The sequence below is a fragment of the Spermophilus citellus genome (assembly GCF_964194105.1).
Source record: "Spermophilus citellus genome assembly, chromosome: 6".
NCBI classification, from domain to species: domain Eukaryota; kingdom Metazoa; phylum Chordata; class Mammalia; order Rodentia; family Sciuridae; genus Spermophilus; species Spermophilus citellus.
In genome coordinates, this window is record NC_138187.1 from 164,696,665 (window position 1) to 164,712,865 (window position 16,201).

The following is a 16,201-nucleotide window of genomic DNA, read 5'->3' on the forward strand; positions in this document are numbered from 1 at the left end:
TCTGAGGCCGAAGCCAGATAAGTTTTTATTATATTAAAAAAAAAGTAACTGGAAGTGAAGGTAAGTCACTCAAACGAATGAGTCTTTAGGTTCCTGTAGCTCTTCAGTGGCAGCATTTGGACCCCCCACCCAAGCCAGTTCTAACCCAGCCCAGATGCTGGAACGCAGAGCACACAGTGGTGCCCATCAAGGCAAGGAGCGCGAAGGAGCCCACTGCACCGCGATTCCGCTTGCTGGGGTCTGAAAAAGAAGAGAAGAGAGTTTCCAGGATGTCCACAGGCCACTCAGTGACGGCATCCGAGACGATCCCCTGGACAGCCTGGCCTGAGGTCGGCCAGCCCCAGGCTGTGGGTCTGTGAGATGCTGCAAGAGGAGCCAGGGGACTCAGGAGAGTGGGGGGAGGGAAGCAGCTGTGCTCCAGGGCTCTGGGAGAATCTCCCTCTTAAAGAGTAAGTGCAGCCCACATCCTCCCGTCCCGGAGGGCCACCTGCCTCCTGCAGTGTGAGAGCAGAGGCAGGTTCTGCAGTCACCAGCTGGGTTGGTCCTATGGTCTGTGCTTAGCAGCTGGGTGACTCACAGTCCCACTCTTTCTAAGCCTCCGTTTTTCTTCTGCAGAATGAGATACTGTCAAACACAGAGTTGCTATAAAGTTAAATAACATGCAAAATAGCAACTGGCGTATGGAAAATAATTAAAAGTAAGTTTAGCACTAGATATGGAGATGCACACCCGTAGTCCCAGTACTGGGAAGTCTGAGGCAGAAGGATCACGATGAAAGCTGGCCTGAGTGACTTGGGCCCTGTTTCAGAATAAAACTGCAAAGGGGCTGGGGATCAGCTTAGTAGCAGAGCACTTGCCTAGCACGTGCTAGGATCTCAGTTCCATCCCCAGCACCACACACACACAGATGTTTGTAGCCGGCACAGTGGTGTGCACTCTAGTGTCAGATACTCAGGGGGCCAAGGCAGGAGGGTCACTTGAGACCAGCCTAGACAACACAGACCCCAGCTCAAAAAAGAAAAAAAAGTGGTCTTAATGATTCCAAGGTTGGTAAAAATTAGAAGAGGCCTTCACCTTAACTACCCAGCTACTTCCCCTTTTCTTGGGTCCTGATAAGGCTGGGGTGTGGCACTGTAGAGAGCTTGTCTCTATCCTGGGTTCCATACCCAGGCTCCCTCCCCCTCCCCCGCCACCCACCACCCCCCACGAAAAAAAAGCCCTGCTAGGAGGAAAACCCCAAGAGCACAGGACTCGGGCACTCACCTCCCGTGTAGTAGCCATAGGCATAGAGAACTCGTCCGATGATCCAGACCAGGCCCAAGCCAGAAGCTACCCGCTGAGAGAGAGCAGAGTCAGGGTTTGTGCTGAAGAAACACTGGGCCATGATGACTCTGGGTTGCCAAGGTATCCCCCCACCCCTCGACCTCAGTTCTTCTGTGACCTGCTGGTGGCCTGCAGTTGAGGACCAGCCTTCTGCAAAGGAGTCACTGTCCCAGCCTGGAAACCTGGGGTCACAGCTCAGGGGAGGACACGCAGGCCCAGGGGAGCCAGAGAGGGGACTGACCAGAGGGCAGCCCCGTGGTCCCCAGCACTCCACCTGCAGCGTGCTGTGTCATCTCCAGTGCCGCCACCACAGGAAGGGGCCGTGGGGAAACGGCAGCAGCACACGAGGGGCGGGCTCCCAGGAGGGGGGAGAGGGTTTGGGTTACGACCTGAACAGGGGCCCTGCAGGGAAAGGCCTCCCTGCCCCCAGTGCCCTTGAGGAGAGAGAGAAACATGCACGAGGAGGACCTTCCGTCTGGCGCCAACCAGAAGGGGTCCCAGGGTGTGGGCAGACGCTCAGGCACCTTTCCGACTGGCAGCCAGCACCGTCCGTGGTGGCAGCCTATGATGTCAGGGTCATTGTTAGTTGGAGCGGATTTTGGACAGAGTCAAATACCAGCAGGAGGATGGACACTGCGATAAAGGCCTCAGCCTCCCAGGTCAGTGCCCGCAAGCTCTCAGCCTCTGCCGGGCCAGGCCTCACTGGAACCTCCATGATTGCAAACAGGGTCGTCACAAGGTCGACGCTGTGCGGGGAGCAGATCTAGGAGCGTCCTTAAGAACTGAGCACTAGGAGTGGGATTTAGGGACTTGGAACAGGGATGGGCCGAGGGGACACCAGGTGAGGTCAGGCTGGAGAGACAGGGCTGTCCAGACGTCCAGTCCAGCCGCTTCCTAGGAATGGGGACCAGAAAGACGCACCCTCCCTAGGAGATACAAGAGCAGCTGATGTTTCTTTTAAAAATAAGAAACAACAGGCCCTCCGCTCACGCACTGCAGCAGTGCCTCTGGCAACCCGTGGACAACCAGGCCGTCCACAGATGGAGGGCTAGGAGGGCCTGGAACCAGGATGTGGGGGCCACAGCTCAGAGAAGCTGACCCCTGGAAGGCAAAGCCCAAATGGCAACTAACTGGGTTCACGTCAACTTCCGGAGGCAGGGGTGTGGCCAAGGCCTCCACGGCGGTGTCCGCTCTCACCGCGGCTCTGCCGCCAATCCCTGCTCCTCTCCCTGCTCCCGGGGCCTCATGCAGCTCCCCAAAGAGCACAAGCAGGCTCAGACTGGGGAACAGCCTTGGTCTCACCCTGGAGAAGACACAGAGTCCGGTCCCTCACTGAGCTCTGCTTCACCATGGCCACCTCTGCAAGACCCTCCTTCCTGACCGCCCATTCAGGACAGCCTGCCATGCTCCCTCTTACCTCCCTGCTTTGGATCTGTGCACTAACCACCACCTTTTAGCACCTTCTAGCATGCCAGGTAATCCACTTAGGCTGCTGTCTACACCCCAGTGAGACTGGCTCTGTGTCCTTCACCGCCATACCCTGGGTGGTGGGCAACTCGCTGTGGGCATGGGTGAACGTGGACGTGGAAACGCTCACGCTCGCAGACCTCCTAGAATCAGGCTTGAGTTCAAAGTCTTATTCTTCTATTTGGTGGCTGAGCTCATAAAAGTTAAATAGTGTCCAAGAGTCTTTTCCCTATCTATAAAAATGGGGGAAAGACCATGTACTTTAAAGAACTTTTAAGAAATAGTTGAATTCCTTTTAAGTGCATGGTGCCTGGGGACTGAGACTCATCCAGGGAAGGAAGCAAAGGAGGCTAAACCCAAGTCCGTGAAACTTACCGGGTGGTAAACACCTCCAACTGCTAGAAAAAACAGGAAGGGAGGGTACATTTCCAACCTGGAAGACACAGAGAGAACTTTTAAAAATTGCCCCGTGTGGGGCTGGGGATGTGGCTCAGTGGCAGCGCACTCGCCTGGCATGTGCGGGGCTCTGGGTTTGATCCTTAGCACCACATAAAAATAAAATAAAGATGCTGTGTCCACTTAAAACTAAAAAATAAATATTAAAAAACTCTCTCTCACTTAAAAAAAATGCCCTGTGTAAATATGCCACACACAACCAAGAGACATTTCCATTCTTGTTCGCAGGTCAGAAATCAGAGTAGACATGAACACTGAAAGAGGGAGAGGCCCAGCCACAGACCCCACCCTCTTCTGTGCTGGACAGGAGCAGAGGTGACTCAGAACACATGGGCGGAAGGACTTCTCTTGCAGCACACTCTGAGGAAGGTCTGCAGGTCAGAGTGGGCTCCTCTCCCCGCTGTCTGGGGCAGGGAGGGCCGAGCTCTGTGTGGACGGGTGCAGAGCTGCTGCTGGAAAGACTCCAGAAACCTCGCTGTTGGCAGAGCTCTGGACTCTGCTTCCTGGCCAGTCCATTCACACACGGTTTCTTAACAGTACTGGGCATGCAGTGCCCATGACCATGATCACGGCTATCGCTCAGCAAATACCGAGCTCCGAGGGTGGAGGTGTCCGGCTCAGACGCCCACCCTGCCCGGGCTCTGGCACCCCGCAGGGCCACACTCACGTGTTCTGGTGGGCTCTCTGGATGCAGTTGAAGAGGTGCCCGTTTTCAGGGTCTGTGCTGTACATGACAGGGTACTGCGGAGAAAAGCACACATGGCCACGGGGAGATGAAGTTCTGAGAGTTAAGATCAACTTAAAAATAATGCCTCCTAATCATCACCTACTGATGGACGACCGCTGGATTTCTACTTAACTATTCTCAGCAACAGAGTCCCAATCTCGAAAGTACATTCCATGTGTCTATTAACCCTCCAGGAGTGCACCTCAGAGCTAAGCTTGCACAGGGACAGGGGACAGGAGCAGCACGTAGCAGACTCGTGCTTCACATGGGTGTCTGCATCAGTGTAGGTCTCAGGTGCATTACAGACGCCCTGGGGATGCTTCTCCCGAGATCGTCAAACACCACATCTTTAAGATGTCCCCCAGTGGGGTGTGAGAGTTTTCATGCAATGTCCACTGGAGGAAATGGAAGAAACTAGATATGGAAAGTTTAAAAGAAGCTCCAGTTAGGGAGTCCAACTATAAACAGAGACAGACATCTAATTGCTCATCAGGGACAACTTCAGACATTATCCCTTGTAGATGAGCCAGAACCAAAGGAGGTGTTTAACACACCCCCTGCTGTGCCTGACAGTGAGCCTGGGCACAGCGGCCTCCTTCCCCCTTGGGAAACAGGCAGTCCCTTGAGACATGGTCCCGCAGTGCTGCCTGGAGCCCTGTTTAGGAGACACAGTCTGCCCAGCACGGCTGCAGCGAAACACCCTGGGACACCTGCGCCCTGGTCCTGCTACAGAGAAGACCAACAGTACTAGTGGAGACTGCCTCCCCAGCAGCTCCAGCCTCTCTCCTGACACTGAGGAGCTGGGTCTCCTGAAACAGCCCCCAGCTGCCCCTGGCCGCCCCCCCCCCTTCCCCTGTGCCTGAAGGCGAGTCTCGGGGACCCCCAGCGCCGGCTCGCCACTCACCTCCACCTTGTACTTCTTGCGGGCCTTGCCAACGTTGACGGCCAGGTGAAGCACCATGACAAAGCTGGCAGCACCAGTCAGGAGCACGAAACCGTACTCCTTGGACAGGACGGCCATCGTGGCTCTGTGGAGGGGTATGCACACGAGGCCCCGTCAGCACAGGCCTCACAGCCACGCACACACACAGGCCCAGGAGACACTCGAGAGGCCACCAGAGCACCACCCACTGCGTGCCCGGACACAGCTGCAGCCGAAGTCGCACCTGAAGGCCCCGGTCCAGGACTCTGAAGTCAGGGCCGCGCTCCCCAGCCTATGAAGCTGCCTAGAATATGGGCTTGGCAGCTCCTGGGAACCAGGCTGCCATCAGATCACCACTTCAGAACTAGCCCCAGAAAGTGTTCTGAGTCCTTTGACTTTTTTATTTTTTGGGTACTGAGCCCAGGGTGAGCCACATCCCCAGCCCTTCTTATTTCTTGCTGAGTTGCTGAGACTGGCCTTGAACTTGCTTCCTCCCGGGTGTGCCACTGCACCCAGCAGCAAGAGACTCATAAGGAATTAAAAACGAATGTTCACAACTGCAAATGCAGTCTGCTAGGTGCTCACTCCTGGCAGAAGTCACTCTGCTCCCTGCAGGAAGGTACATGTGTGGAGCATGAGCTGGTGGTGTACGCACAGAGTCAAGAGGCACCTTCAAAGGCAGGGGATCGGCAGGAAGGGGGAGTCCAGCTAGGGCCAGCATGGACGGTTTGCAGAGGACTGTGCCATTAGGGGTGGGGACAGGGAAGGGCTCGGGGCAGCAAAGGACCTGCTCTCCCTGCAGGGGCTCCTCTACTGGAGCTGCGGGAGACCCTGCCCAGGAGCCAGGCCTGGAAGGACCCTGCACTCCTGCCTACCACACGACTTCCTGCTTGAATTCCTTGGTAGCCTGCACTTAGGACAGCAGCCACGTGCTAACCCTGATTTCTCAGGCTCCAGGGCATGGAGTGGAGGTCCCCAGCCCTCAGAGTGCCTGAGTGTGTCAGCACGCAAAGGAAGGGGAGGGCAGCCCAGTGCAGGGTGCCCACCCAGGCAGCCCCAGCCACACCCTGGGATGTGTGGGCCCTGACCTAGCAGACAGCTTCAGGGAAGGCTTGAGGGACAGACAACAGACACACAGCTTCTACCCTGAGCATCATGTGGAACACATGCATGTCACTGATGGCATTGTGTTGATGACATTCCTGCTCTGTGTCATCTGCAGCCCCCCCCACCCTTTTTTGAGTTTTAAAATGAGTTTATTAAAGAATGTTCTTAAGAAGGCATAAATTTTTGATGTGTCATTAAAGAAAAGGTATGTTTCTTCACCCTGTATAATAAAGGTAATGTAAGAGAATACAGTTATAAGCTTCTTTTTTGCTGGAATTCTCTGATAGTACAGTACAGTGTAGTCATTTATGTAATGCTAGAATAAATTTTTAAAGTTTCTTCTTTGCTTCTCTTCAAATAGTGATAATAACAGAAGATGGCCTGAAAAAGTCAACTTTTTTCTATTCAGTCTGTAGTATTGGAGCCAGTAATTTTACCATCACAGGCTACAATTTTCACTTTATCCACTTTAATAAGTTCTGTCATGTCTCTGAATTCAACATCATTCGATGCAAAAGCCCACACAGCATCGCAGAATCTGTTTGTATGTAGAGAGCCCCTGAAATTGACTCTGTTCCTGACCCTCTGCGCCAATGCTGAATTTATAGCCTTATCAAACTCAAGAAGAACTTGAGGGGAAGTTGCGGGGTGACCTGCTGAGGCTGTGTGAGCTCACCCAGGCTCTCTGATGACGACTGTTGGAGTTTCGGTATAACTGAAATGCCGTGGCTCAGGAGGAAGAGACTGCTTTTTCTTCAGGTTTGCATGGATGTCCTGCGGGCAAGGCGCTTCCAGGTGGGGAACCCACAAACGTGTGCCTCCAGAAGCCTGGCTGGAGGTGCCCGCGTGCTGACCACCTCTTCTCACCCACCTGTAGTCCTTTTATAGACGCAACAAGATAAGGTTCTCCAGGTGGAACCAGGGTCAGACCTTGACCTCTACCCAGCGCTGGACACAGTGCAGAGGCTGCGTCTCCGACACCTGCAGCTTTGCTTCCTACAGATCACAGGCTCCTGAACACTGAAGGGCGGCTGCAGTACCTGCGGCCAGCCCTGCGGCACCTCTCCCGTGGCTGGCCACTCGCCGACACAGAGAACAGGGATGATGGCTCTTATTTCTTTTCTTTCTTCTTTTTAGTAGTAACTTGCACAAAGACAGAAACCATAGAGTGCTGCTACTCTGTCTTCTAGATCCATGTTTCTCAAACCTCGGTGGCATCGAATCACCTGGGCCTTGTTTGAATGCACCCCGCTCCCAGGGGTGTCCTGAAGACTGTGCATTCCTAACAAGTTCCTAGGTGATGCTGATGATTTGGGTCAGGCTCCACATCTCATGTGGCAAATTTCTGTCACTATTTTGGACACAATAGGTGGTGACTCTATTTATCTGATTCAACCAGAAGCAGAGCCTCATCTTGGTGATCACATTCTACTGAGCGCTCGAGGGCTCAAGGCTGAGCAGGCGGTTCGATGGCTCAGTTTCTTCCGAGACTCGTTTTGGAGCCTAACTTGTAATAGCCACTGGGTTCCCGGACCTCTCCCATGGTCATGGCCACCGTCACCAGACCAGACTCTCCACAGTCAAAGGAACAGGAGATGAAGGGCCCCCATGCTCATTATGCTGAGCTGACCTGGGGGGCCCACTCCATCCAAAACCAAGGATGGGGGGTGCCTCGACTTCTCCTGATGTCAAGTGGGAGGCGATGTAAGGATTTAATGGGGTCACCAAGGAACCTCTCATGGAATTTCCTCCCACCTGGCAGAAATAGTGAAACGGGATAGAACATCCCAATGTGTGCTCAATGCCTAAGTATGAGACAGTCCCTAGAGGGCTCCCCACGCGCCGGGCGCTCAACAGACTTACTAGTGCTCCTCGCCCTCAGACGTCCTGTGTGGCAGTTACTGCCCTCACCCCCTTACACGGGGGGCGCCGAGGCTGAAGGCAGTCCCGTGGCTGGGGAGTCAGCCGGTGTCGAGCGCAGATGGACACCAGTGTTCACGCTCTTGGTGCCTGGACCAGACCGCTGGGCTGGCCCCCGCCCACAGGCTGGATGGCTCCTCCCCGACCAGGAGCACGGGAGGGCCCCTGTGTGGGCTTCAGCTCCAGGACAGTCCTGCCACCTGGTCCTGGGCAGCTACTCCCAGAGCAAAAGGAGAGGGACACAGCCTCGGTGGCAGCCCAGGGGAGGCCAGAGCTGGCCGGGGGTCGGGGTACTTCACACGCGGGACGGGATCTGCGGCAGGGCCAGGTCTGCTGCGTCCCTGCAGCAGGAAGCACTTTTTCAGTAGAAGTGTCCTCCTCCTGATGGATGGCCCTGGCTGTCGACCAAGACCAAGAGCAGCCTCCCTGCCTGATCCCATCTTAGGGAGAAGCTTTCGCTTTCCACCATCAACCGTGATGTAAAGAAGGCAGAGAGGTCACTTTAGAAACTGATTATCACGACAGAATACTTAAAACAGCAGCACTTCTATTTTAAAACTTTTAACGCCTGTCAAAGTATTTATTACTTCCAAACATTCCAGGCTGGGGGAAGGAAACCAGGTGGGGCACAGGTGCTGGGGCAGCTGCCCGGTGCCCAGCGGGGCCTGGAGGTCTGCGTGGGGTGGAACCCAGGGCAGCAGCTCTTGTGAGGCCACAGCACATGGGGCCGTGAGCCACAGGCACCCTGGCAAGGCCCGAAAAGGATGGGATCCAGGCTGACAGGGAGGCAGTGCTGGTGTGCCCCAGTCCCCTCACCCAGTACGGAGGGTCGCGGGTTTCAATGAGGCCGAGGCTGCTCCTCTGGGAATCCGCTGATTCTCCCGGGGACCTGACTCTTCTGGGGCTCTGCTCGGCCTGACCCATAATTCCTGGGCCACTGCTGGCCTTATCTCCTGGGGCAGGCTTCCTTTGGGCGCAGCAGGGCGAACCCACAAGGCTTCCTGAACTCCCCTGTGGGAACACTGCCCGGGGCCAGGCACCCTCCAGTTCACCCGCGTCCCTCTGCCTGCCCAGCAGGAACTCCCAGGGCACCGCCCGGGTGGCACCCGGAAGAAAAAGCAGGCTTTGTGGATTTAGGGACTTGCCTCAACAATTGTCCCCACAAGTCCGGTTCCGGCACAGACCTCGTACTAAACATCACTGGAGCCTTCAGGCCACACACAGACACCAGCGTGGACACCAGTGACTTCTTCTCCCTTTGTGATCTTGTCTCCTCAAACTGTGCTGCAGGTTTTCAGCCGGTGTCTCTTATCCTAAGGTACCTGGTGGGAAGGGGACGAGGACACATCACCTCTGCTGTCCCCACGTTTCAGTGTGTCCTCGTCTGGTGCCTGTGCTGTGTCCCACTGTTTTCATGTAGGGCACCTATTTTACACGGCAGAGTCGACATCCCTGTGAGTTCCCCGTAAGAACGGCCATTCAAGGGCTGGCTGGCTGACCACGAGAGACGGCCTTCCCCCAGTCCCTGACTCCGGCTGGTTCAAGGAACTCCGAGGGGACTCGGGATCCCACCAGTCCACTTCAAGCCCACAAAGCAACAGGTCTCCAAGTGACCTCCGGGTAGGGCAGCTGACCCTCCCAAGCCCAGGTGGAGCTCAAAGAGAAACGCAGGAAGTCGGAGGGAAGTGGCCCAGAAGCCGGCTGTCCCTGGGATTTCTCCGATTCTCCCTACATCTTCAAAATGCAGCTCTGGCTCACTTCCACACGACACAGATGGAGTTTGTTTCAGTGTCAAACCTTCAAATGACTGTTAGACTGAAAAGGAATAAAAACCTGGTGATAAAAACGAACTCTTCTCCTGCGGTGGCTTCGCGTATCCCGAAGACAGTTCTCCGAGAGCCGGTCAGTCCTCTGAGCAGGCACCATCACTCAGCCAGCAGGCAGGCCAACAGCGGGCGCAGGTCATGCAGTGGTCCTCCGCCCCCGTACCCTGTGGTTCCTCATCAGCATGGCAGGCAGAACACCTCCCATGGACTGTGAGTGAGGAGGCTGGAGACCTGTCCCTCGGGCGGTGAACACGCTGCTGTCCCGTGTGCTCAGTTACACAGCCACAGCCTGGCTGTAGAATCCGGTTCAGATGGCGCTGGAACCCCAGCCCAGTGGTGAGCCTTCGGGACTGGGGACGACTGTTTGTTTCTCTGCTGGGCAGCGGGAGGGAAGGATCAGGGCCAGGGAGTGGCTCTGGTTACGTGGGACAAGCTTGCACCGGCACAGCCTCATCGAGGGCCTCTGGAGCTCGGCTGTGACAGGGCTCGGGACACAAGCTGAAGGGAGCCACGTCTCCCCTGGGACCCGCGGGCAGGTCTGCTCTTCAGGGGTTCAGGAACATGGGATTTGTGGGAACGCAGAGTGAAACCCAGCTTCCCTGCAGGCGTGAGGACAGTTTCCCCAACAGGTGTCCATGCTTAGGGCCCTGTGACACCTAACCTAGAAGCCCTGGGCCAGGCTAGCTGAGCCGCCCATGGGATGGGCTCCCAGAGACAGCCCACTGGGTGCTCCTCAAGGTCAAAGGTGCAACCTCAGAGGGCGGGGAGGGGGGGGAGAGGAGAGAGACTGCAGGACATGCAGGCAAAAAAGGAAAAAAAAAGCACCATTATCACAAATTTCATTAAATGAAGGTGACTGGATCAACATGGTGCAGGACACACTTTACCCAGTGGACGCTGAGCCCAGTGTCCCAGCCTAACACCTTCTTTAGCATTTTCTCAGAATGACTGTTTCCAGTACTCACTCTAGGAATGCAGGGTGTCAACGCCCATCTGCTGTGACGGTCACCAAGACTGAGGTCCTCGTGACACTCCAGGCCGGTGTGGGTGCAGAGGTGACGACATGGGATCATAAAACGAACGTGACAGATAGGGAAGAGAGCCCTGAAGGACACCGACAGTGCCATGTCGGGACATGTGTAAGGACAACAGCAGGTGCACCCAGAAAGGGCTTGGCTTTATACGGGAGAGAGGGAGACTGTGTGAGTGAAGGGAAGGGACAGGTCAGAGGAAGCACAGGAGGAAAATCCATTACTATAGACACCAATCAGCACATTATTCAGGATGGGTCAAACCCACTGATGCTCCGCTGGGCGGCGGGAGGGAAGGATCCCTCTCACAGCATCTCTGTGACACATTACTACCTCTATTTCGCAGATGAGAAACTGAGCATCCGAGAGGTTAAATAATTAACTCAAGATCACACAGCTATTACAAGCACAGCCTGGATCCACAGTCCCTGGCAACCTGGCTGCAGAGTCTATGTTCCACAGCTTTTCAATGAGGTTGAAGAGCAAGTCTGACAACATCTGACCTCTTTGAAATATCTCCACCTCCCCTGACCCTCTCCTAAGCATAAAATAAATTAATAAGAAGAAAGCTAATAATTAACTCCAAGCCTATGACTGATTAAAGCCTGAGATGTTTCTCATTGGAAACCTTGGGAAGGACTGAGAAAGGGACACTTCCATTTTATTGTCTGTCAGCCCTGCGGCTGCGTGACAAAAGGAGCGGAGATCAGAGGCGGGAAAGCACAGGTCTGCGTGAAGCAGAACGCCCAGAAGCTGGCACTCCATTGTGACATCAGGATTCCCTTAACTGTCACAACTCAGGAGTCCTGGGGGGCGCTAAGCAGCGACTTCCAGCCAGGAGGAAGTCTTGAATGAGTCACAGTGACACACTTGGGTTTTCCCACTAGAAGTGCAGGCAGAGTGCAGTTAATTCTTAGCAGATACTGCATCCCCGCTGGGGTACCAGCCCCCCAGGGAAGAACCCGCCTAGCTGCTGGCCCCTGCCTACCGCAGCCTCCACATCTTCACACCTGACTCCACTAGGAACAAGCTTGGGCACAATCATTTGCATTTCTGAAGAATATGTCACTTCTTAAAAAAAAATAATAAGTGGGACTAAGGCATCAAAATCTTAAAATCCATGTTCCAGTCAACGAACAGGTCAAGTCTAGGAGGCGCTCGGAGGACAACAGGGAGACCTGTGAGATCCTGAAAGGTTTCTGCAATCACGTCTGGGAGGTGGCACAGTTCTTTTGTCCCCTCATTGCTGCATTCCTCCCCACAGGCAGGCAGGGAAGTCAGTGCTGCAAGAGATTTTGTTTTACATAGAAATAATCTACCTGATAACTGCTGGCTTCTTGTTCAGGAGGATGGCATGCTCATAAATAATACTAATAAATTCTATTGCAAAAATAGTAGCAGCATATTCTTCTAGACAAATATTGCTTTAAAATGCCTAATGGTTCTTGGTCAATTGTGGCCAGCAATGGTGCTCTGAATAGTCAGAATGTGTAAGTAAATATAGGGACTGAGACGTTTCTGTACAGTGAGATGTGCCGCATGCAGTGAACTGCTCTTCCTGCTGATCTCACCCCCTTACTCAGGTGGCCAGGGGCTTCTCAGCATCTCTGGATAATGGGTAGAGTGCTAACCTCCAGGTGAAGAGGTCCCCCCTCAGGACGATTTCTCCAACTCCAGGCCAGCAGGAGGAAACCAAACATGGGGGAAGTCTGCCTTTCTCTGATTTTGTTCCCTAATCTACAGAAGCCCCTGGAGTGCAGTTTCTATGCTGGTCACAGTATCACTGTCATTTTATATATAGTAACATTGGTAAAAGAAAAAAAAATCACTTGACAAAGTTTTCTATTTCTGTAACACTGTGTCAGGAGGGAAGCTTAACAAAATGTCTTCCCGAATGTTTAATTCCTTATTTAACTTCTGTAAGTATAAACATTCTTAATTCTGAGAGAGACAATATTGTTGCATGTCTAAGTTCACTAAAGTAAAACATGCCTGTAACTCTGACTAAAAACCTTGGGTGCTTTCCAGAAGGTGCCAGGTGACCTGCAGACTTCCCAAGACACCTCGTTCCAGCTCCCACCCCCAAATCTGCAGCAATTCTGCAAACCACACCTAGGCCGAGGGCATACACTGCCAGAAGCGCCCTTCACCCTGGGCTAGGGGACTAAGTCCCAGGGCCCAGTACTCCTTCACCCCCTCTGCCTTCTGTCTGCTTTTCTTCTTCTCCCTTTCCACCCTCACTGTCTCCCAGGCTATTCGTAAATTCGTGACTCCCAGGGAAAGAATCAGCAGAAGCCACAACTTCAGGCAATGATTCATGAACTAGTCTCCAGTCCCTCCCAGCGCCCCACCTCTGTGGCTCCCGGCCTCCCGGCGGTGGCACCAGTTAAGCAGGACACGTTTCTGAACTTCAAAGGAGAGGAACGCAGATCCCCCACTCACCTAGAGGGGTCTCCTGCTCTAGGGCAGCAGTAGGAAATGACCCACCTACAGGTTCCAATACAAATGTTCCAGAGTCGGACGGAAGGCAATTCCCTGGGGGCTGTCCCCAAGGCTCCTGGCAAGACCTCGGGCTGGCGCCGCGCTCGCAGGCCCTTTAGAAACCAGCGCTACCTCTCAGGCATCACGGCCAGCTCCTCTGCGGTGCTGCGCCCGCCCATCGGTACCAGAGCTGCATTTGGCAAGGTGGGAGGGGGCTCCAGAAGGCTGCGCGGCCGAGGAGAGCCGGCGAGGAAACGACGGAGCGGGGGAAGGGTTGACCTTGAGACTCCCCCTGACTTAGAGGCCGGGCGTCGCTTGGATGCTCCCAAGCACTCCATCAGGAGAGATCAGGGGGTGGAGAGCAAAAGGCAAGGAGACGCGGAGCTCAGATCTGGTCAGGAAGCGGGCGGAGAGCCCCGCTCAGCCCCAGCGGCGGGGACGCAGGCTGCGCCCAGTGCAGACCCCCAAGGGTCCCGAGGGCCGGCCTCCCGCAGCCCCAGGTGCTGGCACTCACCTGGGTCACCTCCGGAGCTCTGGTGCAGACCCGAGCTGCGCAGCGCGTCAGGGCGCGGCTCCGGCTCTCGGCGGCGCCGGGCGGGGCGAGGGGCGGGGCCTCGAGCAGGCCCCGCCCCGCGACCACGCCCCCGAGGTCGCGCCCGGGTCTGGACCCGGCGGCGGAGCTCCCTCCTGCCCCTGGCTGCCCACGGACGGCCCCTCCGTCCGACGTCCGTGTGTCCGCTCGGTTCCCCGCGCCTTCGCGGCCCGCTGCTCCGCGCGCCGTCTTCGCGGGTCGGGTGTGCAGAGCGGTGGCGCGTCCGTGGTTTCGCCCCGCAGGGCCACCGTAGCTGGGCGCCGGCCACCCGCGGGGCGCCGGGGGACGCAGGGCGCGTGCGCGGGAGCTGGCGCCACCTCGGGGAGGCGGTTCCGAGCCTGTCCCCGCCGCCCCCCGGCCGGGCTGCGTGCGGGGCGCGCCCCTGGGCTCCCGAGTCGGGCGCGAACGAGGGCCCCGAGCGCCTGCCCTGCTGTTCCGCGGTTCCAGCTTTGTGTGCTTTCTCCTCCCCGAGCGAGAGCTTGTGTTCAGGGTGCCGGCGAGGGTTAGAGGGCTTGCTCTAGTTGAATGTTGGACGCAAGAGAGAGGATGGGTGCGTGGCGCAGGCCTGTGGTCTCAGCCACTGGGGAGGCTGAGGCAGGAGGATCGCAAGTTGGAGACCAGCCTCAGCAATTTAGCAAGACCCTGTCTCAAAATAAAATACAAAAAGAACTGGGACTTTGGCTCAGTGCTTAGCACTCCTGGGTTCAACCCCTGGCACCCCACAAAGTAAGCAAACCGGAAAACTGCTGCGTCATCCAGGGAGATCTTATTCCCCTGCTGACTGTGGCACAAAGAAAAATCGCAGAGCAGTGGAAGGCAGGTTGGAGAATTAGGAGAATCCCAGCCTCCTTTTCCCAGATAGGCCTGTTGGACCACAAACAAGGACCTTCTTTTAAGTCTCATTATAAAAGTTGTCTTTGTTTATTGTAGAGATTTTGGAAAATATAGGGGAAAATAAACCAAGAAGTTCACACACACACACACACACACACACAACGGAGTCATACTCTCTGTACTGTCGTCTGCACTGCCAGAGGCAGAGAATCCCTTTCCTTTCTTGAGTGTTTCATTCCGAAGCAGGGCTTAGCAGTGGCTGCAGGTCTCTTCCTGGCCAGGGTGAACCCCTATTCTTTCCCACTACGGGGTACAACTGTGCAGGAAAGTCTGCGTGCATACTTCTGGCGATTTCTTTTGCCTCAGTTTCTTTAAAGAGCAATTTCTGGGCCAGGAAATGCATTTTGATATCTACTGACAACATGTATTCCTGGAAAAGAAAATCTCCCCTGATCCTGGGTATGGAATCAGTTTTCATGTATTTCCAAGTGGGAATAAGACCTTTTCCGCAAGCTGTTGGGAAGTTCCAGTGCAAGGGAGGTGGAGAGACAGCGGTCCATTAACGACGGAAGCAGGGCTTGGCTGGGGCTCCGCAGCTGCTCTGTCCGACTTGAGACTCCACCCACCGTTAGTTCCTTCTCAGTCACAGTCCGGCTCTGCTTGGAACCTCTCCAGACTGCTCTTGTACAGTCACCACTTGCCTCTGAACTCTCCGTGGGCTTTCAGGCTCTGCTCCCTCCTGGTCCTTTCTGCTCTCCTTCACTGGCTCCTCTTCCCTTCCCTGCCTCTTGAAACCTGTTTGAGACTCTCCGAGGCACTGCCCTCCGGTTCTGTGCGCCCTTCTCCTTCGGTAGCTGCAGGGCGCTCCCTTACTGACCGCATCTACTGCTGGGACTCGTTGGTGGTCTAGAGCCCAGATTCCCTCCTCCTTTGGGAGAATCCCTTATTTCTGCGTCTTCTTTGAAGGCAGTAGCCACTGAATCTCTGAGGTTAAAGGGCCAGTTCTCCCTCTTCCCACCCTCAGAGGAGGTAAGGGGGTGGGCGTGGGCCTTGGGGTTTGCCGATCAGCTGCTCAATTCCAGGACTCGCCCCTCAAGAGAATCAACAGCAAAACGCAGACATTGGGAGGACTCATCAGTGATGAGCAGTGGGGACCAGGCTTCTCTGACAGTCCTTCCTGACCACTCCATTAGGAGTTGCAGCCTCCCTCTTCCCAAGGCACTCCTTAATCCCTTTTCTTGTTAATTTTCCACCATCTTAGGTATTTTTTATTTAGTTAACTTATTTGCTTATCATCTGACTTCCCTACTCAGATGTACATGACACAAATGTACCCAGTCTGTCCACTCACTGAAGGCAGTAGCCACTGTATCACTGAGTGCCTGGCACAGGGTGGGCATGCGGTAACTACTTGTTAAGGGAATGAATGAATGACTAGCCCTCTGCACCTCCCTGGGTTTTGATGAAGCCTGTGCCTGCAGCCAACGCTGTGGGCCCTGACAGTCACCTGGGAGT

The 16,201-nt window shown here is 55.1% G+C and overlaps 2 protein-coding genes across 3 annotated transcripts in view; one reads left to right on the forward strand and one right to left on the reverse strand.

The window, feature by feature from the left end:
* Positions 1-14,089, reverse strand: MGST3 (microsomal glutathione S-transferase 3). 2 transcript variants are annotated; one of them, XM_081298489.1, is made up of 6 exons: positions 13,775-14,089; positions 4,878-5,001; positions 3,914-3,987; positions 3,166-3,223; positions 1,264-1,336; positions 1-240 (listed from the first exon to the last, which is right to left on the reverse strand). In XM_081298489.1, the coding sequence occupies exons 2-6, from the start codon at positions 4,992-4,994 to the stop codon at positions 104-106; spliced, it is 459 nt and encodes a 152-aa protein (XP_081154615.1). In that variant the 5' UTR covers positions 4,995-5,001; positions 13,775-14,089; the 3' UTR covers positions 1-103. The 2 variants fall into 2 exon arrangements, with proteins under 2 accessions (XP_081154615.1, XP_081154616.1); XM_081298490.1 differs by lacking the exon at positions 13,775-14,089 and adding an exon at positions 13,222-13,357.
* Positions 13,258-16,201, forward strand: part of LOC308651336 (uncharacterized protein) — a gene marked incomplete at both ends in the record, with an annotated part of 16,275 nt that continues 13,331 nt past the window's right edge. Inside the window, one exon of the mRNA XM_081298248.1 lies at positions 13,258-13,654. Coding sequence (XP_081154374.1) covers positions 13,258-13,654 — 397 coding nt within the window. The remainder of the gene's footprint in view (positions 13,655-16,201) is intronic.

What these genes read in the sequence shown, in the direction of transcription:
- MGST3 (XM_081298489.1), bottom strand. Translation starts at nt 4,994, where the DNA reads ATGGCCGTCCTGTCCAAGGAGTACGGTTTCGTGCTCCTGACTGGTGCT. An exon ending in CAGAGAGCCCACCAGAACAC is followed by an intron (nt 3,224 to 3,913) that starts GTGAGTGTGGCC and finishes TGTGTCTTCCAG; the next exon opens with GTTGGAAATGTACCCTCCCT. An exon ending in CTATGGCTACTACACGGGAG is followed by an intron (nt 241 to 1,263) that starts GTGAGTGCCCGA and finishes CTTCTTTTTCAG; the next exon opens with ACCCCAGCAAGCGGAATCGC.